The 15,301-nt window shown below is 39.0% G+C and overlaps 1 protein-coding gene across 20 annotated transcripts in view; it reads left to right on the top strand.

Annotated features, from left to right (window-relative positions):
- The first annotated feature begins 38 nt into the window (after positions 1-38).
- CLASP2 (cytoplasmic linker associated protein 2) overlaps positions 39-15,301 on the top strand; it is a 146,712-nt gene continuing 131,449 nt past the window's right edge. For all 20 annotated transcript variants that reach the window (XM_086468341.1, XM_086468350.1, XM_086468340.1 and 17 more), the window contains exons 1-2: positions 39-233; positions 13,031-13,109. In XM_086468341.1, the coding sequence (XP_086324467.1) occupies positions 39-233; positions 13,031-13,109 (274 nt within the window). The remainder of the gene's footprint in view (positions 234-13,030; positions 13,110-15,301) is intronic.

Genomic DNA, 15,301 nt, shown 5'->3' with positions numbered 1-15,301 from the left:
GGTTCGTCTCCGAAAAAACTTTTCCGCAGCGGCCGAAGATGGAGCCTGCCGGGATGGATTATTTCTGCGACCAGGTGCAGCAGAAGGACGTGGGCCGCAGGATGCAGGTCGGCCAGGAGCTGCTGGAATACCTGAGCGACCCGGCGAGGTCCTCCGACCTGGAGCAGGACCAGCAGCGCCTTGACAAAGTGATCGACGAATTAACAGGATGGGTCAACTCTAGTAATTTCAAGGTAAGGCTGGTCGGTGAGGCTTGGCGCAGAAAGACCATGATTCATCATGGTAGGGAGGTACAGAGCTCCGGATTACTTTTTAATCGAATATGAGCAGAAATGAAACTACCTTTACAGCAGTTTTTATCCCTCTCCCCACAAAGGGAAATTCAGAAACTTTGGGAGGGGTTGGTTAACATTTGCTGTTTCTATTTCTCTGTCCGAAAAGAGGTACTAATGGGTGTTTTGGTTTTGCTTTTATCGTTGGCTCAACGTTTTTGTACACAATATTAAAGAGAAAAATCAAACCCATGCAACTATTTTACGTACCCGGGTTGTGTTTCTTACTATGACACAACATAAGTGGTGAATTTTTTTTTACTACCACTCCCGCTCCATGGTCTCTGTAGTTGGGTGTAACGTTTCATGGGATTGCCATTATTTTCTGTAGGCCGTAGAGTGCTGTTTCACCGGGTTTGTGTTACACCGTGTGTGTTTTATGCAATTTAATGAATAATTTGCTTCTTGTGGTTCCCATTGTAAGTTTAAAGTTGTTTATACCGTCTTTAGGTGACTTTCGTGTACGTGGGAAGTTATATAGTATCTTTATAGCAACCCAATGATGACTCACGTTTCGCTTTTTTTTATGCGTATTAGGCTGAGCTGCAGGAAAACAGTGATTGCTCCTACACACGTCTCTTGTCATATTTATACACTCCTCTGGCGTGGGCCAGCCGATAACACGATTGACAACGTAGTTTTAGTAGCAAGGACAGCCATATTCGCGTTAGCGATTTTTTTTTTTTTTTTTTTTTTTTTTCCGTGGCGTGCGGCGTGTGGCCGGGTGGGCGCTGCGGCCGTGGGGCGGCGGTGTCGGAGCGCGGTGCTGAGCTCGGCTCCGCCAGCCGGGCGAGGGCCGCCTTCCCTTCCCTCGCTCCCTGGCCTTGCGAGGTGATGGACTTGCGCCGTGGGCCTTTGAACTTAGTGCGGTGAGGTGGCTGTGGTGGGGTTTTTTTCGGTTTGCTCAGACTCGGGAGGCAGGCGTAGAAGTAACTTGTGAGGGCAGATTCATGAAATGGGTATTTATTTTCTCTGTTGCGTTTACAGTGCTGTGTACTTGCCAGTGTTTGCACATAGCATTTCTGAGTTTGAGGTCTGAAAATAATAAGGCTTAACTCTGTGCGAATGATTCTTTATTTTTCAGAAACATATTTGTCATTAAAAGTCAGATTAGCTTGAGGAAATAATCGGTGTTGGACAAGTATAATCTATTTGCCTTGGTACTCCTTATCTGAGGGCAGTTGGTGATAATTGATGACTATGAAACCTAAACAGGTCTTTAAAAATTACCCGTCTGTGTAAAGAGAACTAGATAGATACTTAACACGGTAATGGAAAAGTTTCTTTCTGCACTTTTAAATTGAAAAAATTCGGCATTAATTCTTGAAATTTGCTTTTCAAGATGATTTTCATAACACAAGACATTCTGCTTGCTGTTGATGTGAGGTGACAGAACTCCTTGGCTGTTAGGACTGTAGGATGAATGAAGAGTATGCAGTACTCCAGATCACAAGCCTCTGTCATGTAAGATAAGGTTGAGAATGTTACAAATTCTGAGAGTTTTAAAAATAGCTTGCATAATTATTAAAATCTTTTTGTTACCTCTTCTCTGTGTTCACTTACTGGTGGCTCTTTATACATACAACATTCTGTTTCAATGTTGTATATATTAACTGCAACAGCACAAGACCTTTGCTCATGATCAGTTCCAGTGTTCCTGGCTGTGGTGGTGACTGCCAGTGTCTGCTGTTTCAAAACAAACATTAAAAATATTCTGAAAACCTGTGTTTTGCATCTTGCCTATTTTATCTCATGGAAGCATAGGTGTTGCATAGGTGTCGCATAAGTGTTGCACATTTAAATGTTAGATCTGACTTTGTTACTGAATTCAGGGCCTGAATGATATCATAAAGTGATGAGTATCACAGGCTTACATGTATCTCAAGACAAATATCAAAGTAATCTTTATTTCTGATTTCTGTATTTTTAATAATTTGTTGGTTACCCTTTCCTCTGCTGAGGAATGGATATTGTAGAGCACTTAGACAGTTCTGCTTATGTCTTTCTTCTTGTATTTTGCTAAAGGTCTTGCAGATCTTCAAAGTCTCAAAGTAATTAATCCCTCCCTGTTGACATGGCTGTTTAATTGAGCAGTGATAATGGCTGGTGACTGGCTTATTTATCAGAACTGCTGAGCTAGATGAATTGGAGTGACAAGTGGGGAATACCGGAGAAAGTTTTAAGGGGGAACATAGTTTTCACTGTAGGTGACCGATGTGGATAATGAGGGAGTAGCTGATGTGACTTGCCCTGCATGTGCTGTATCTTTCCTTTTGTGTGAAAACTCGGTCCTTGCATACAGTGCACTCTTGACCATTCTGAGAGAGGCGTAATCTGTGAGCTCTAGGCTCAACTCTCTGCTGTGCCCGAGAACTTTCTATGAAATGCCACCCTAGAAAGTTTCTGCCTCGCGTAACCACAAGGGAAAAGATTGTGAGGGAATAGAAATGGGAGGGTTGATATGGCAGACTTGATAGTGAGCGAGGAAAAGGAGAATAACGTTCAGTAAACAAGTACGGATTTACTATCAGGAAGGTTGAATTAACTTGTCTCAAAAGGTTTGGGCCATCTAAACAGTGCTTTTGTTTTTCTAAAGTTTGCAACTATTTATAGTGGTTTAATAAACAATCTGGCAGTTCCAAACTAAGAAAGCAGATAAGAAAATTTCTGAGTTCATCTAGCTCATTGAAGTGGCAAATACAATTACCTATTTGAGCTACTGATAAATCAAAAACGTGGGATTAAGAATGCGTTGGCTCATCTGCAAATGGCACTAGTGGGTTCTAGTGAAAGTGGGTTGTAGAACACGGAATGTGACCTAGAGAGAGAGATGAGTCATCTTTAAAGGCTGACCTTAATGGGGACTTGAGTTATCATGTCTATGCAGTCAGTGATGGATTAGCTTCCAAAGACTCTTGAAAACTTTGCAACACCGGGAAGTACCTGGAAGATGTGCATAATTTCAGTTTTTATTTTGGTTCTCGTTGGAGCGAGTTGCTCATTGAATGGAAAATTATTTTCTTGGTGTTCTGGTACCATGATTTCGTTTGTTTTATACTGGTTGGGACTGACCTCGCTCCTCCTACAATACACAGCTTTGGTTTGGGGCTTTTTTTGCTTTGGTTTTGGTGTAGTCCCCCCTTCCCCCAATGACTTTCCCAAGGCTGCAAGGAATGGGGGGAGAAATGGTAGTGAGTTCTGAAATCTTTTTAAGGAGCAGGTAAGTTGGATGCAAAGTATGAAGAGTTGGGTGATGGTATGGTCTGCTGGTATTTGTTGTGCTCAAACTCTGAAATATTTGGTGATCTCAGAAAATCGGAACGGTGCTAATGTTTGTGTTCAGACTTTTTCAGGTGAGCTAAAAGCAGTAAATTAATTCCTCATTCTGAGGGTATCACTATGACAGATATTTGCTGACTTCACTGGGTTTAACTGGATCTTTGTCTCTTTATGCCTGAGTTTTAATTAACACATCTCAAGTCTCATAATCAATAGTCACTTGAAATAATTACAAGATTATCTAACTTTACAGTCTGGTGGCTCAAACTGTTCTGTGTCTGACTCAAGTAATCTGGAAATCCGCTTTGAATTTCTGCTAGAGAGATGTGGGTTGCAGAAATACTGCTTTCCAAGTAAAGCTTTGCAAGTGTACTCTTGGCTGTTGTGTTTTGGTTTTTTTTTTAAGCCTACAAGAATTGAATAGTTACCCTCATAAAATTTCTTTTTTAAGCAATAAAGCCACCTTTTGGTTCTTTACGCAAATCACACCTGATCAGAAGTAATAAAACCCTGTAACTAAAATTCTGGTAGTTTCTCAAGATAAATTAATGTGAAAAGAGAAATCGATAATGTTTGTAACTGTGAGTTATCTTTTGGTTTCTTACCTTTGCAGTTGGTATTTTAGCTTGTTTTAGTCCTCAGCTGCGATAGGAAAATAGATTAATAGTCGTTTTTATATCAGAGCAGCAGATTGCCATGCAAAGAAAAAAAATTGTATTTCACACTATTTTTGATAGTGCAGATAATCTGTTTCTTTTGGGCAAATCCTTGGAGTTAACTTTTATTCTATGCTTCCTATAGGATGATGTTTTCCTTAGCTTTGTTTTTTCTCAGTACCAAATACTGAAAGATATTAAAATACCATTGTTGTTGCATTTTCGTATTTCCTCTGTTTGGCATGTATTTATTTTGGTTTGTCTTTAGTTCAACAAAAGGCCAGCAGGAGGAGCTTTCAGTTTCCAGAAACAAAGGGAAGATTTGGACCGTAATTTTGCAAATAGTTAAGACAAGTGGTCAGGATGTTTGTCTGAAGTCCCTGCAAAGAGATACAACTCTGTTGACTGCATGTAAGTGTGTGAGGTGGAAGCTAGAATTTAAAATTATTTGAACAAGGTGGAAATAGAGATCTGAAAAAAAAAGAGTTCAGAAAAAAATGCGGAGTCCTGCATTTCAGTAAGAATAATTGAATGCACAAATACAGGATGTGGGGTGTGTGATTAAGTAGCAGTCCTTAGGAAGAAAACGTGTGGGTTATTTTGGGTCTGAAGTTGAATACAAGCCAACATATGCTACACAAAAGGCAAATGCTGTAGTGAGTTGTAGGACTGTAACTTGCAGGACAGAAAAATGGAGTAAAAAAGGACCCAAATCAACCTTGATTTTTCAGTTACTGTATAGATCCTGGTATTTCCTTAGTCTTTGTTAGCCAGTAGTGGTAACTTAAATGTCTTCGTTGAAGGAGAAATGTTTAACTTTGAGCTCTTTGTTCACTGAATTTCATTATTCCTTTCTTCAAGTCGTTTGTTTCATCTGGGCTATGTGGGAGCTGCTTCCCTTATTTCTATGGAATGAGAATAGGGTTCGACCTGTCCATGCATGAATCCAGTTGGAGTTTTCAAGCTCATGATTGGATACTTACATGAAAAAATAGTAATTATTACTCGAGAATTATTTAATTTCTGTTCATAGAATGTTAACTAAGCTATTGAATGTTAGCCAAATAATCAAGCAGATCTCTAGAAGGCAAGGGAAACTTGCAAGAAGTTCTAATTATTTTAAATTTAATTAAAACTTATTTTGTCCAGCCTTTAATTAGAAATGTGGAATATATAGTCTCAAACTCTCAGGCATCTCCTCCAGAGGTGGAATTGACAGTTCTCAGTTGTTTTGCAGCTTCAGTTTGTGTAATCCAGACTAACTGTAGTCCCTGTTGAAAGAGCAGCTTTGCTTCTCCCCTGGCCAGGCATTCTCATACTTGTTCTTGAGGCGATTAACTTTCTGTTGATGTTGAATTCGTTTTACAGTGTTTCAACAAGCTGATTTGACTGATGGTACAGGAGGTTTAAGTGCACCGGATCAAATATGTCTGCAAGTCAAGAGGGAGAAGAGGGCTATCGCTCTTAGCCTGCCATTTGGTTGATCTGGGTGTGAACAGACCCTTTCCAAGCTCTGCACAGTGTGCAAGAGGAGAGGTGCATCCTTCAGAATAGGGTTCACAGAAGCCAATGTGCCTGAGCCATACGTAGTTCAATGTGCATTTCTAGCAGCGTTGCTGACTTAAGGAGTTTCTTTCCCTGGCTGCTGAATTGTGCTGGTGTGTTGTGCCTTCGTGGCTCTGATGTGAGTGCTCATGGGGCTGCACAGTAGATGGGCTCAGGGAGGTGATCTGACTGGGAAAATGCTTTCTCTTATTCATTTGTTGGACTCGTTTCCTAAAGTGGGTTACTATTCAGCTGCATGAATACGTGTCTTCTTACAGTAGAGGAGCTGGTGCAGAGATAGAAGTAAGTAGCAGAGAATGGGAATCACTGTATGTTTAATACAATTTAAATAAGAGGAAATGGGAAAGAAAATAAGTGACCTTGGGAATTATTTTCTTTTGGAAGAACTAAGTCCTAAAATAAAGCATTTCTTTGTTTTGCTCCATCAACATGCTTAGAAAGTCTTTCAAGTGCAATTTTATTTGGTGGGAAAAAACCTTTTTTTTTTTAAAAAAAAAATTTCTTTATTCTAAAGGGAAATACCATATATCTCATTGTCTTCCCACTGAGCCCTGTTTTTAAAGACGTCCTGTCTTTAAACTTTTTCCACTGTAGCACATAAAGTTTAAGCCAGACAATCTCAAAAAGAAAATGGCTTAAAATGTCAGGTGTTGCTGTATCATATGCTTTTGTTTTATGCTTACTGTCCTTGGAACAATGTTAATGAGAAACTTAGGGCAGTGGTCACGGGAGGAATGTTTAATGTACATATGAAGCAAACTGTAGGTATTCCTGTAGTGGATCAAGTTGGAGGCAGTACGTGACGCATTTTGGAGTACTGATCAGTGTATTGTCCACAGAATACAGAACAACTTGGAGATCGTGCTTTCAGTTTGAACTCAAGTCAGTTTGAAGATCATGAGAGATTTTGAGATAATAGAAGGTTGTAAATGTTTTTCCAGTAACCATTTTGAGTGTTACACTAGTGTGTTCTTCAAAATTGGGTAAATTTTTCTTAATTAAATGTAGAAGGGACAAATATTACTGTTCCCATCATGGGGAAAGGGCAGTAAAACAGATATTTTAGTCTTTGTTTTATAAGCTTTGAAATTTTTATGACAGGACTATGCTTGCTTGTTTTGGCTGCTGTACAGGAGAGGTCAAAATAACAAGGACCTCCCAGATCTATGCCTGTTGAGAAGGACCTCTGAAAGAAACCAAGCTTTTTCAGTGCTGAACTACACTCATCAGTCTCTGGATAAACGTGGGTCATTCATTTTAGTAATCCTCTGGTAGTGTGGTTACTTGCACTGTGATGCTGAAATGATTTGTGGCTAGGCATCACAGAAGGATTATGAAAGGAAGATTATGTTAAATTCAGTAGTCTACACACCTTTTGAGACAGTGAGGGTTACAGCTGATGTGTAGTTTTAACAGTAGCAAAGATCTGATACTCTCAGGAGAATCTTAGCTTGTAGTCCAACTTACAGTTGCAAAACATTGCTTTAAAGTCACTAAACTTCTGTTTTTAGTTAGAGAAGGTTCTGCATTTGCTGAAGAATTTGCGACAAATTGTTATGCTTGAAGACTTTGTTAGATTACCAGCAACCACTAGTATCTCCTTGCAATGTGAAGTGATATGTTTAAAAAAAAAAAAGATTGTACACATCTTTGTCATTTGTACCCTTGAAGATGAAAGAAACACGAGGATGGAAGTAATACTTTGTTAGCTAAAATATCTAAAGTACAGACAATGTGTGTGGTAGCCTCAGCAGCTGGGACTACAGCTTTGGCTGCTGTCAGCAGAGGCAGCTGCCCAACCAATGCTGAGTGGGAGGATTGCTGCAGTGTGTTTCGTTGTACAAGGGAGAATGGAGTCTGAAGATGATGTGACTGGGACTGAAGAACCACCTGGGTTGAGGAAAGGACCCAGGAAAATGGGAGCTTCTTTCTGCCTATGGAGCCAGGGGCAGCTTTTGGTATCTGTGCAAGCTTTTAGGTTAAGGAAGGGAAAGGAGCATGGGTATATCTCAGTGAAGTATGTGATATGGAGAGAATTGGAGTGTGAAGCAGTAAAGGGAGCAAAAACTGATTGAGTTTCCTGTGAAGTAAGTGGTGTATTCAGGAAGATGAGTAAAGAGAACTAGGAATAGGAAACTTCAAGAAGTGAAGCAAAAGAGACTGCACGTACATATGTGTTTTTGTTTTGTGTTTAGTTATTTACAAGGTGCTTGAGATTATTTGAGAATTGAGAAAATACACATTTGGGCTTGGCTGACAATACTTAAGAATAAAATCTCATGATGTTCTTGCATATGTCTTGTTCTTGCAGGGTGTAATGGTTTGGCGTGCTGGTTTGTGTTTGTGAGTTGATTGTTAGTGATACCACAGCTGTCCCCATAGTGACAGGAAGTCCAATGCCTTAACTTCATCCTTTCAGACTTCCAGATAGTGACCTCCATAATTCTCCCATTAGATTCTCATGAGTAGTTCACAGATCGTGATCTGCAGAATCCGTATTTCCATGTACAGTTTGGACATCCTATGACCAAATACAAGGACATTCGTGTTAAGGTCATTTGGCAACTTATGTAAATAGAAATGGTTTCTTGGCACTGTCCTGCCCTTAGATGTCCCCCACAGGGATGGGAAATTGCAGAATCACAGCGAGAATAATAGTAAGCATGCATGGTTAACCAGGTATGGTTTGAGAAACAGTGTTTCTTTTCCTAGCAGAGGCTTGGATGGCTGGAAGTTGCCCACAGAAGAGCAGTGGCAGTGCTGGAAAGAGTATGTAGAAAGAGAGCTGGAAAAGGAACAAGTTGCAGAGCAAGAAATAGCTCAACTCCTAATCCCTGGCTCAATTCATAATTGCATTTTGGTGGGAACATCTTGATTTCGCTAAAGAGTCTGGTCCTTTCCAGAACAGATAAAACATTTCTCAGTTGGGTTAGCGATTTTGTTGTGAACTAAAAAGGTAAGGATGGTCCTGAACACTGGCTTGTTAAAGAGTAGCTCAACAACTAACCGACTCCAGTTCAAATAACCTGAAATTTTGTTTCTGCTGTGAACCTCAAAAGCAGTGTTCAAATGCATCAAACAATAGTTAGTTGATGACTCAGTCTCAACGTACAAAGGCTCTTTCTAGGCAGCAAGCAAAAGGCTTAATGAGTGCAGAATAAGAAATGGATCCAATTGTTTTTAATTCCAGAAGAAATACATCCCTCTGAAGCTGGTAGGGAAAGAGCAATGATGCTAGTGAGAGGTTTTTCTCTTGATAGTGGAGAGTCTGTTTTGGTACATGGTTCCACACAGTGTCTGAGAATTGGAACCTTTTTTTTTTTTTGCAGATCAGTCCTGCCTCGACTTGTGATGTTGGTTTTTTTTGAATGTTGCTTGTGTGATCTCATATCACTTCTTAAGGACTCCTTCCAAAGGGCTTCTTGACTAGTGCACTGATGATACCTATCAGGAGATGGTGAAACCCAGAACACTGTGTATCAAAGTAGAGAAATATTAAGACTGATTTACAAAAGCAATAAGAGGTAGCTTATTTGAGGCACTCTGTAGTGGTATGCTTCAGTTGACTTGTTTTGAAATGTGGAGTGAGAGCAAATTTTGTAGCTAGAGCAGTTTTCCATTACTTCCAGCCTGAGATCTCATCATACTTTATCACTCTGCAGATACTGTGACGTTTCATGCCTGTTCTATTTTCAAAGTTGCAGACCATAGAGGACTTTATATGAGCTAAAGAATAACCATCATGTTGTTGGTAGAGGATTGCTCCTTTAAGACTGTAGTAACCTGTTTCCTTACCTCTGATCTGTAAAGGTTCTTGTCTAGTAGCTGTTAGAGATGAGAATTTCACAACAGTGTTTGTTGCTTTTGTGTTTCTTAGAGCCAGGGTTAGTCTCATATCTCACTTTGACTTAGAAAGGTAACTTTTGAAAGCTTTATTTCATCCCATGCAGTCTGAACTAAATATTTTCATGTAAGGACACTGCAAGACAGAACTACTCATCAGGTTATTTAAATTTATAGTATTTACTGAAGTGGCTTTTGTACACTAATTACTGAGGTGGAACACCTACTGCTGCGTTCATTAAGCAAATCTTTGATCGATAGTTACAAAGAGCCAATGGCATATTGACAACTGCTTGAATGGTTAATAGAGATAAATGTGACTTGTATCATCAGAGGTGATTAAACTTTACCCATTCACAGGGAGGGATACAAAAATATGGAGTATGAAGGCATTGTCTCAGTGGGTGCTCTTGATCAAAATAAAATACTCTTACAAATGAATTCCAAGTGATCAAGTTCTTTGGCAATAACAGTCATGGTAGGATGAGTGGCTGTTTCTCTGTTAGTTATCAAGTGTCTGACCCTTAGGTATATGCACGTTAAAATATTTCATATGGCCACTGTTTCTACCCAGGTGAGACACTAAAAACAAACAATCCTTGCCCCCCACCAAAACCAACAAAAAAAAAAGGGCAAAAAGATCCTGCAAAAACCCCTCCAAACCCTAGAGGCTAAGCACTGGTGGAATTAATTAATCAAGAAATACTCCCCATTTTACTTAGAACTCCTCTTTGAGATTACTAAAGCATAGATCTGTAGTGAGAAAACCAACCATGTGTGCTTTACTTCTTAAAAATCTCTGAGCTGCTGTTCAGAATGGTAGAAGTCTTCAAGAGAGTTTTTAGAAAGATAATCAAATGTGCAAAGAAGAGAGAGACTCTGCAAGTACCTTTACAGAAGGAAAGGCTGCGGTTTGTGCATTAGTAGACCCCAAAATACTTGCATGGGAAAGGTATCTTAAAAGTTGTCAGTGGAAGACGAGTCTAAAGCAGGGCTTGTAGCCAGGAAACAGAAGCATCAGAAAACAATGTAGATCCAGAATGAATTTCTTATTTCTTTTAGGCATCGCTTTTTAGATTTTTGTCTCGAGTCTCACATAGCTTGACAATCTGGAAAAGAACATTAAAGGAAAGAGCTTTTGGGAAACCTTGACATTATCGTGAAAACTGACGTATTTTTTTTGTCCAAGTTATCAATTATAGTATTCTGTTTTCTCATCCTAAGCTGTAGATGCAGTCACTTTTTGGCAATATATTAATTTAAGCCAGTGATGCTGTCGGCTTATATTTGCTGTTTTCTGTTTTCATATGTAAAAAAATTGTGTAGATTTCCAGGTAAGTTGTACTAAGTTCTGTACCTCTTGTTTAAAAGGAGATCTATTGTACTAACACTGAATTTATTAAAATCTGCTTAATTATGCAGTTGCTTCAGATCCTAGATTTTATGGGCACCTTATTTGTCTGCTTTCCTGTGGAAACAAGGCTCATATGTCCTCTGTGTGTGGGCCATATGTATTCGTCTCTGGTGAAATTTTTTATGTCCTGTTGTCTAGTGTGGACAATTGTGACAGATAAGGATCTTAAGGAAATAGTTGTCCAAGAAAATGTGGTTCCAAGTTTTACGAAAATAAATAGCTAATAGAGGGGAGTAATTCTGCGCATGTCTTCATGGGGAAGAATTTGCTGTGCACGTCTCGCTAGAAAATAAAGAGGAGGAAAAACTGTTATGAATGCCCAAGCTCCAGGAGGTCCTTCCTTTTGCATTTGCATGTTCGTGGGCAGCAAATTGAGTTAACTTCAAGATGTGAAAATGCAGGTTCTCATGTTGATAATGAACTATCATAGGAGATTAAGAATTCTTTAATACTCATCAGTGACCTGGATGATGGCACATAGTGTACCCTCATCAAGTTTGCTGATGATGGACAGGCTGGAGAGTTGGGTGGAGAGAAACCTAATGAAGTTCAACAAAGGCAAGTATAGGATCCTGCAGCTGGGGAGGAATAACTCCATGCGCTGGTACAGATTAGGGGCTGACCTGCTTGAGAGCAGCTCTGTAAACTTTACATTGAGGGTGGCAGAGCCCTGGAACAGGCTGCCCAGGGAGGCTGTGGAGTCTCCTTCTCTGGAGATACTCAAAACCTGCCTGGATGTGATCCTGTGTGACCTGCTCTAGGTGAGCCTGCTTTGGCAGGGAGTTGGACTAGGTGATATCCAAGCCTTACCATTCTGTGATTCTATGCGAAGACTTCAAACAGTATGCAAGATAGTTAAGGGTGAAAAAAAGTGTCCTGACTTGTTAAAATAAAGTGATCATTTCTCATTATGTTTTTGTTTCTGTATTAGTCGATATTGTGCTCTCATCTAGTTTCTGTTCATAGATGGGAACTTCCTCACAATCCCATTAGTATTTTGAACTTCTTTTTGTTTTCGTAAATTTTGTTAAACAAGGGCAAAGGAGAAATAAAACTTCCCTAGCTTAGCAAGCAGGTGGACAAATGGTGTGGTCTGAACTGCTAGGGAGGACGGTATTAGATTCTCTTGTTTTCTTTTGGGAGTTTGGAAGATGGTGTAATGATCTTACTGGATGAGCTAAATAGCCAGATTAAAGTAAGCTCTTAGCATCTGGGAAACTGTTTAAACCATGCTTTTTTTTCCCAGTCTGTTTTAGTACTTATGTTTGGGGGCTTAGTTTTGTATTTGAAGTTGTTTGCTTTTTCTGAGTCTGGTAACTGCAGCACACCCCACCCCACCCCCTTTTTTTTTTTTTTGGTTTGGTTTGGTTTTGTTGTTGTTAAGACATTCTATTTTGTTTCTTTCACCAGCTTAGAAACCTGGTAGAGGAGGTAAGGCCTAAAACCTAACTGGTATGTGTTTCAAAGGGATTTTGAGTTTCAGTTAATACTGAGGTAGGCGTCTAGAGTCTTCTTTTAAAGAAAATGAGGGACAGAGCTGCAGTCCTAATACATGATCCAGGAAGGAAAAGAAAAAAAGAGCTTCTTCCAGCTCCTTAGTTCTTAAGATCAAGTTGAATTTTAATAATTTGTAGTTGAAAATACTGAAACATTGGTTGCTAATATGTAATGGCTTTCTGCTTTAAGACGAGTACTTAAAAATCTCAACTGCTCTGGTATATGTGAATAAACTTGATCCATTCCAAACGTATTCTGTATTCTGACTTTGTCTTAATGAAAGCTTTCAAGGAATTACCAGCTCTCTGATTGGAATTTTAACTTATCTTTAGGTTAAGATACAGTCTTCCAGCATACTTGCATGTATTTGTCTGATTTCTTGAAAATATATCCTAAAGAATTCTTTGATGTGTTTTGTCTATCTAATGCTTTTGTTTCAACAGGTAGCATTGCTGGGATTAGATGTTTTAGGTGCCTTTGTTGACAGACTATCGGGACGCTTTAAACCCTATATAGGAACTGGTAAGTGAAACATAACTTTCTTTTTCTTAAGACCAAAAAGTAAAAGACACCCCCCACAGCTGCTTAAGCGGAACATCTTGGAAGCTTTCTGATCTAATTATAATGGATTGATAGGCATCTTATAGCTGTTGTTGGAATTTAAATAATTCTATATTAACTTGTAAATATTCATTTGTCTTGCAATCACTGATTTCTGGGTGGTGGCTGGGATTTTTTTAAAGGTTCCAGAAATATCTTTTCAGTAGTTAGTTTCATGCTGTATAGTTCCTTGCTGCTCCCGTGCTATGTACGTGCTTACTGCTGCCCAAGACAGTCAGCTAAAAATTACATTGGAACATAAGTGTTACCTTTAACTTGTGTTAAACATTGAAGGTTTTATTTGCAGATCACTTTAACTAGGGCCTTATGTCTGCTGAAGCCTGTGGTCCACCTCCTGATAGATAACTGGACTACAGCTTTTAGTAGCCTAAAATTTTGATGGGATGAAAAAAAAAGTCTTGTTATTCTTGTGTGAAATGTTTGCTTGAATGAGTTTCAAATTAATAGATCTACGTGTGCCTGAGTATGAAACAGTTGTCTTGGGAGGTACAAGCAGACTATGTTGGTCAGCTCATTTTGCTGTTGTCCTTGAAAAGAGATAGTGATATAAAAGCATTAACATTGCTGTTATATCACTGGCTATTTCTGACAGAAGCTTCTAATTTAAATGTCCTTTTCCAAAATTTGTGTGAATTATCTTGCATCTTGTTCCCACATCCCCAACTATCTGAAATTGTCTGTCAAAACATTAAACTTCCTCTTCTTTACTTGTCTACTTTTGTATTCAAGAGTTAAGAAATCAGCTAAATTTGAAAGTTTAGGAATACAAAGTATAGTTTATGACAAGTTACTAACTAAATTCATTGGAAGCGTATTTCAGGACATTGTAGAACTACTGCAATAGAGTGCTACAGAATTTAAATTTATTTTGTTGCAGAGGGTTTTTTTTTTGGCTGGTTAGTTTTGTATTGGAGCAGTGTAAAGGAACTGGAGGCATATTGTGCTATGCAGAATATTGATTTCTGAATAGTCTCCATTTGTAGCTACAAACAGTGCTAGGCTTCAGAGTTTTACTTTGATTTAAATTTTAGTGGTGTGTAGAACTTAAAATTACAGCAACTTTAAAGGTTGGAAAGCTTTTTTAATTTCTCCTGTTTCTGGCCTTTTTATGTTTGAACTATTTGAAAATAGTTTGAAAACATACTTTTGTCCCAGTATTTGAGTAGTTTGAGATTATGAGCAAATTAAAGATTTAAATTTCAGTACTTAGTAGCATTTATATTTAAAAAAAAGTACTGGCACTGAGTGACCATCAAACATGTGTAACATCAATAGACATCTGAAGCTGTATATTCCAGAAGTACTTTTTAGAAAAGCTGTGTAGTAGTGCCTTCAGCTGAAATGGGTCTTCTAAGCATCTTGATAATCGAGACCTGTACAGTGCATTGTGCTGAATATGCGAGTCACTGTTGTGCATGATCACCTTATATAAAAGCTTGACACACACTGAGATGTTTGTCTCAAGTAAAGGCAGTAAGCAATCTTTATTTTGGTTGACTTTTAAAAAGCGATTTATAGTATGAATTCTCTTCAGTTGGTAGCTGTCTCTCTAAGTCTTATACCATGATTTGGCTCATTTTCAGTTCTTGTCAGTGAAGCAGTAATCAAAAACTTTATTGTAAATGTCAGAGTATGGATAGTCTGGGGTTTATGAGAGTAGTTAAAAGCACACTGGTGAGCAAGAAAACTTCTTCCTTCAACAAAACTTAAAGAACCAGCAGCTTCCCTAATCATGTTGTGTTGACTCTGCAGGTCTGGCTTCTAATGTAATTGGAGAATGACTCCAGTAAGTCAGACCAAAGACTCATGTCTGACAGTGGTCCGTTTGCAGATGCCTGAGAAGAAAGTAAGAACAGGACAAACATGCAGTGATAACTCCTTCAGTATGACCCCCTAGCTGTCAGCAGTCTCGCAGTTTAGGGCCAGCTGAGGCAAATGGTGTTATCAGTGTCTCCCTTGTCACCCTGTTTTCCTACAGCTTTATCTGGTTGGTTTTTGAACCCACATAGGCATTTGGCTTCTACAGTGTTCTGTAGTAATGCTTGATTATGCAAAACTCTTGTTTTGGACTGATAACTCAATAGTTGCTAGTG

Source organism: Leptosomus discolor, chromosome 7 (genome assembly GCF_034619465.1).
Source record: "Leptosomus discolor isolate bLepDis1 chromosome 7, bLepDis1.hap2, whole genome shotgun sequence".
Taxonomy (NCBI): domain Eukaryota; kingdom Metazoa; phylum Chordata; class Aves; order Leptosomiformes; family Leptosomidae; genus Leptosomus; species Leptosomus discolor.
The sequence above is the reverse complement of the archived record's forward strand: the minus strand, read 5'-3'. Positions and strand labels throughout refer to the sequence as shown.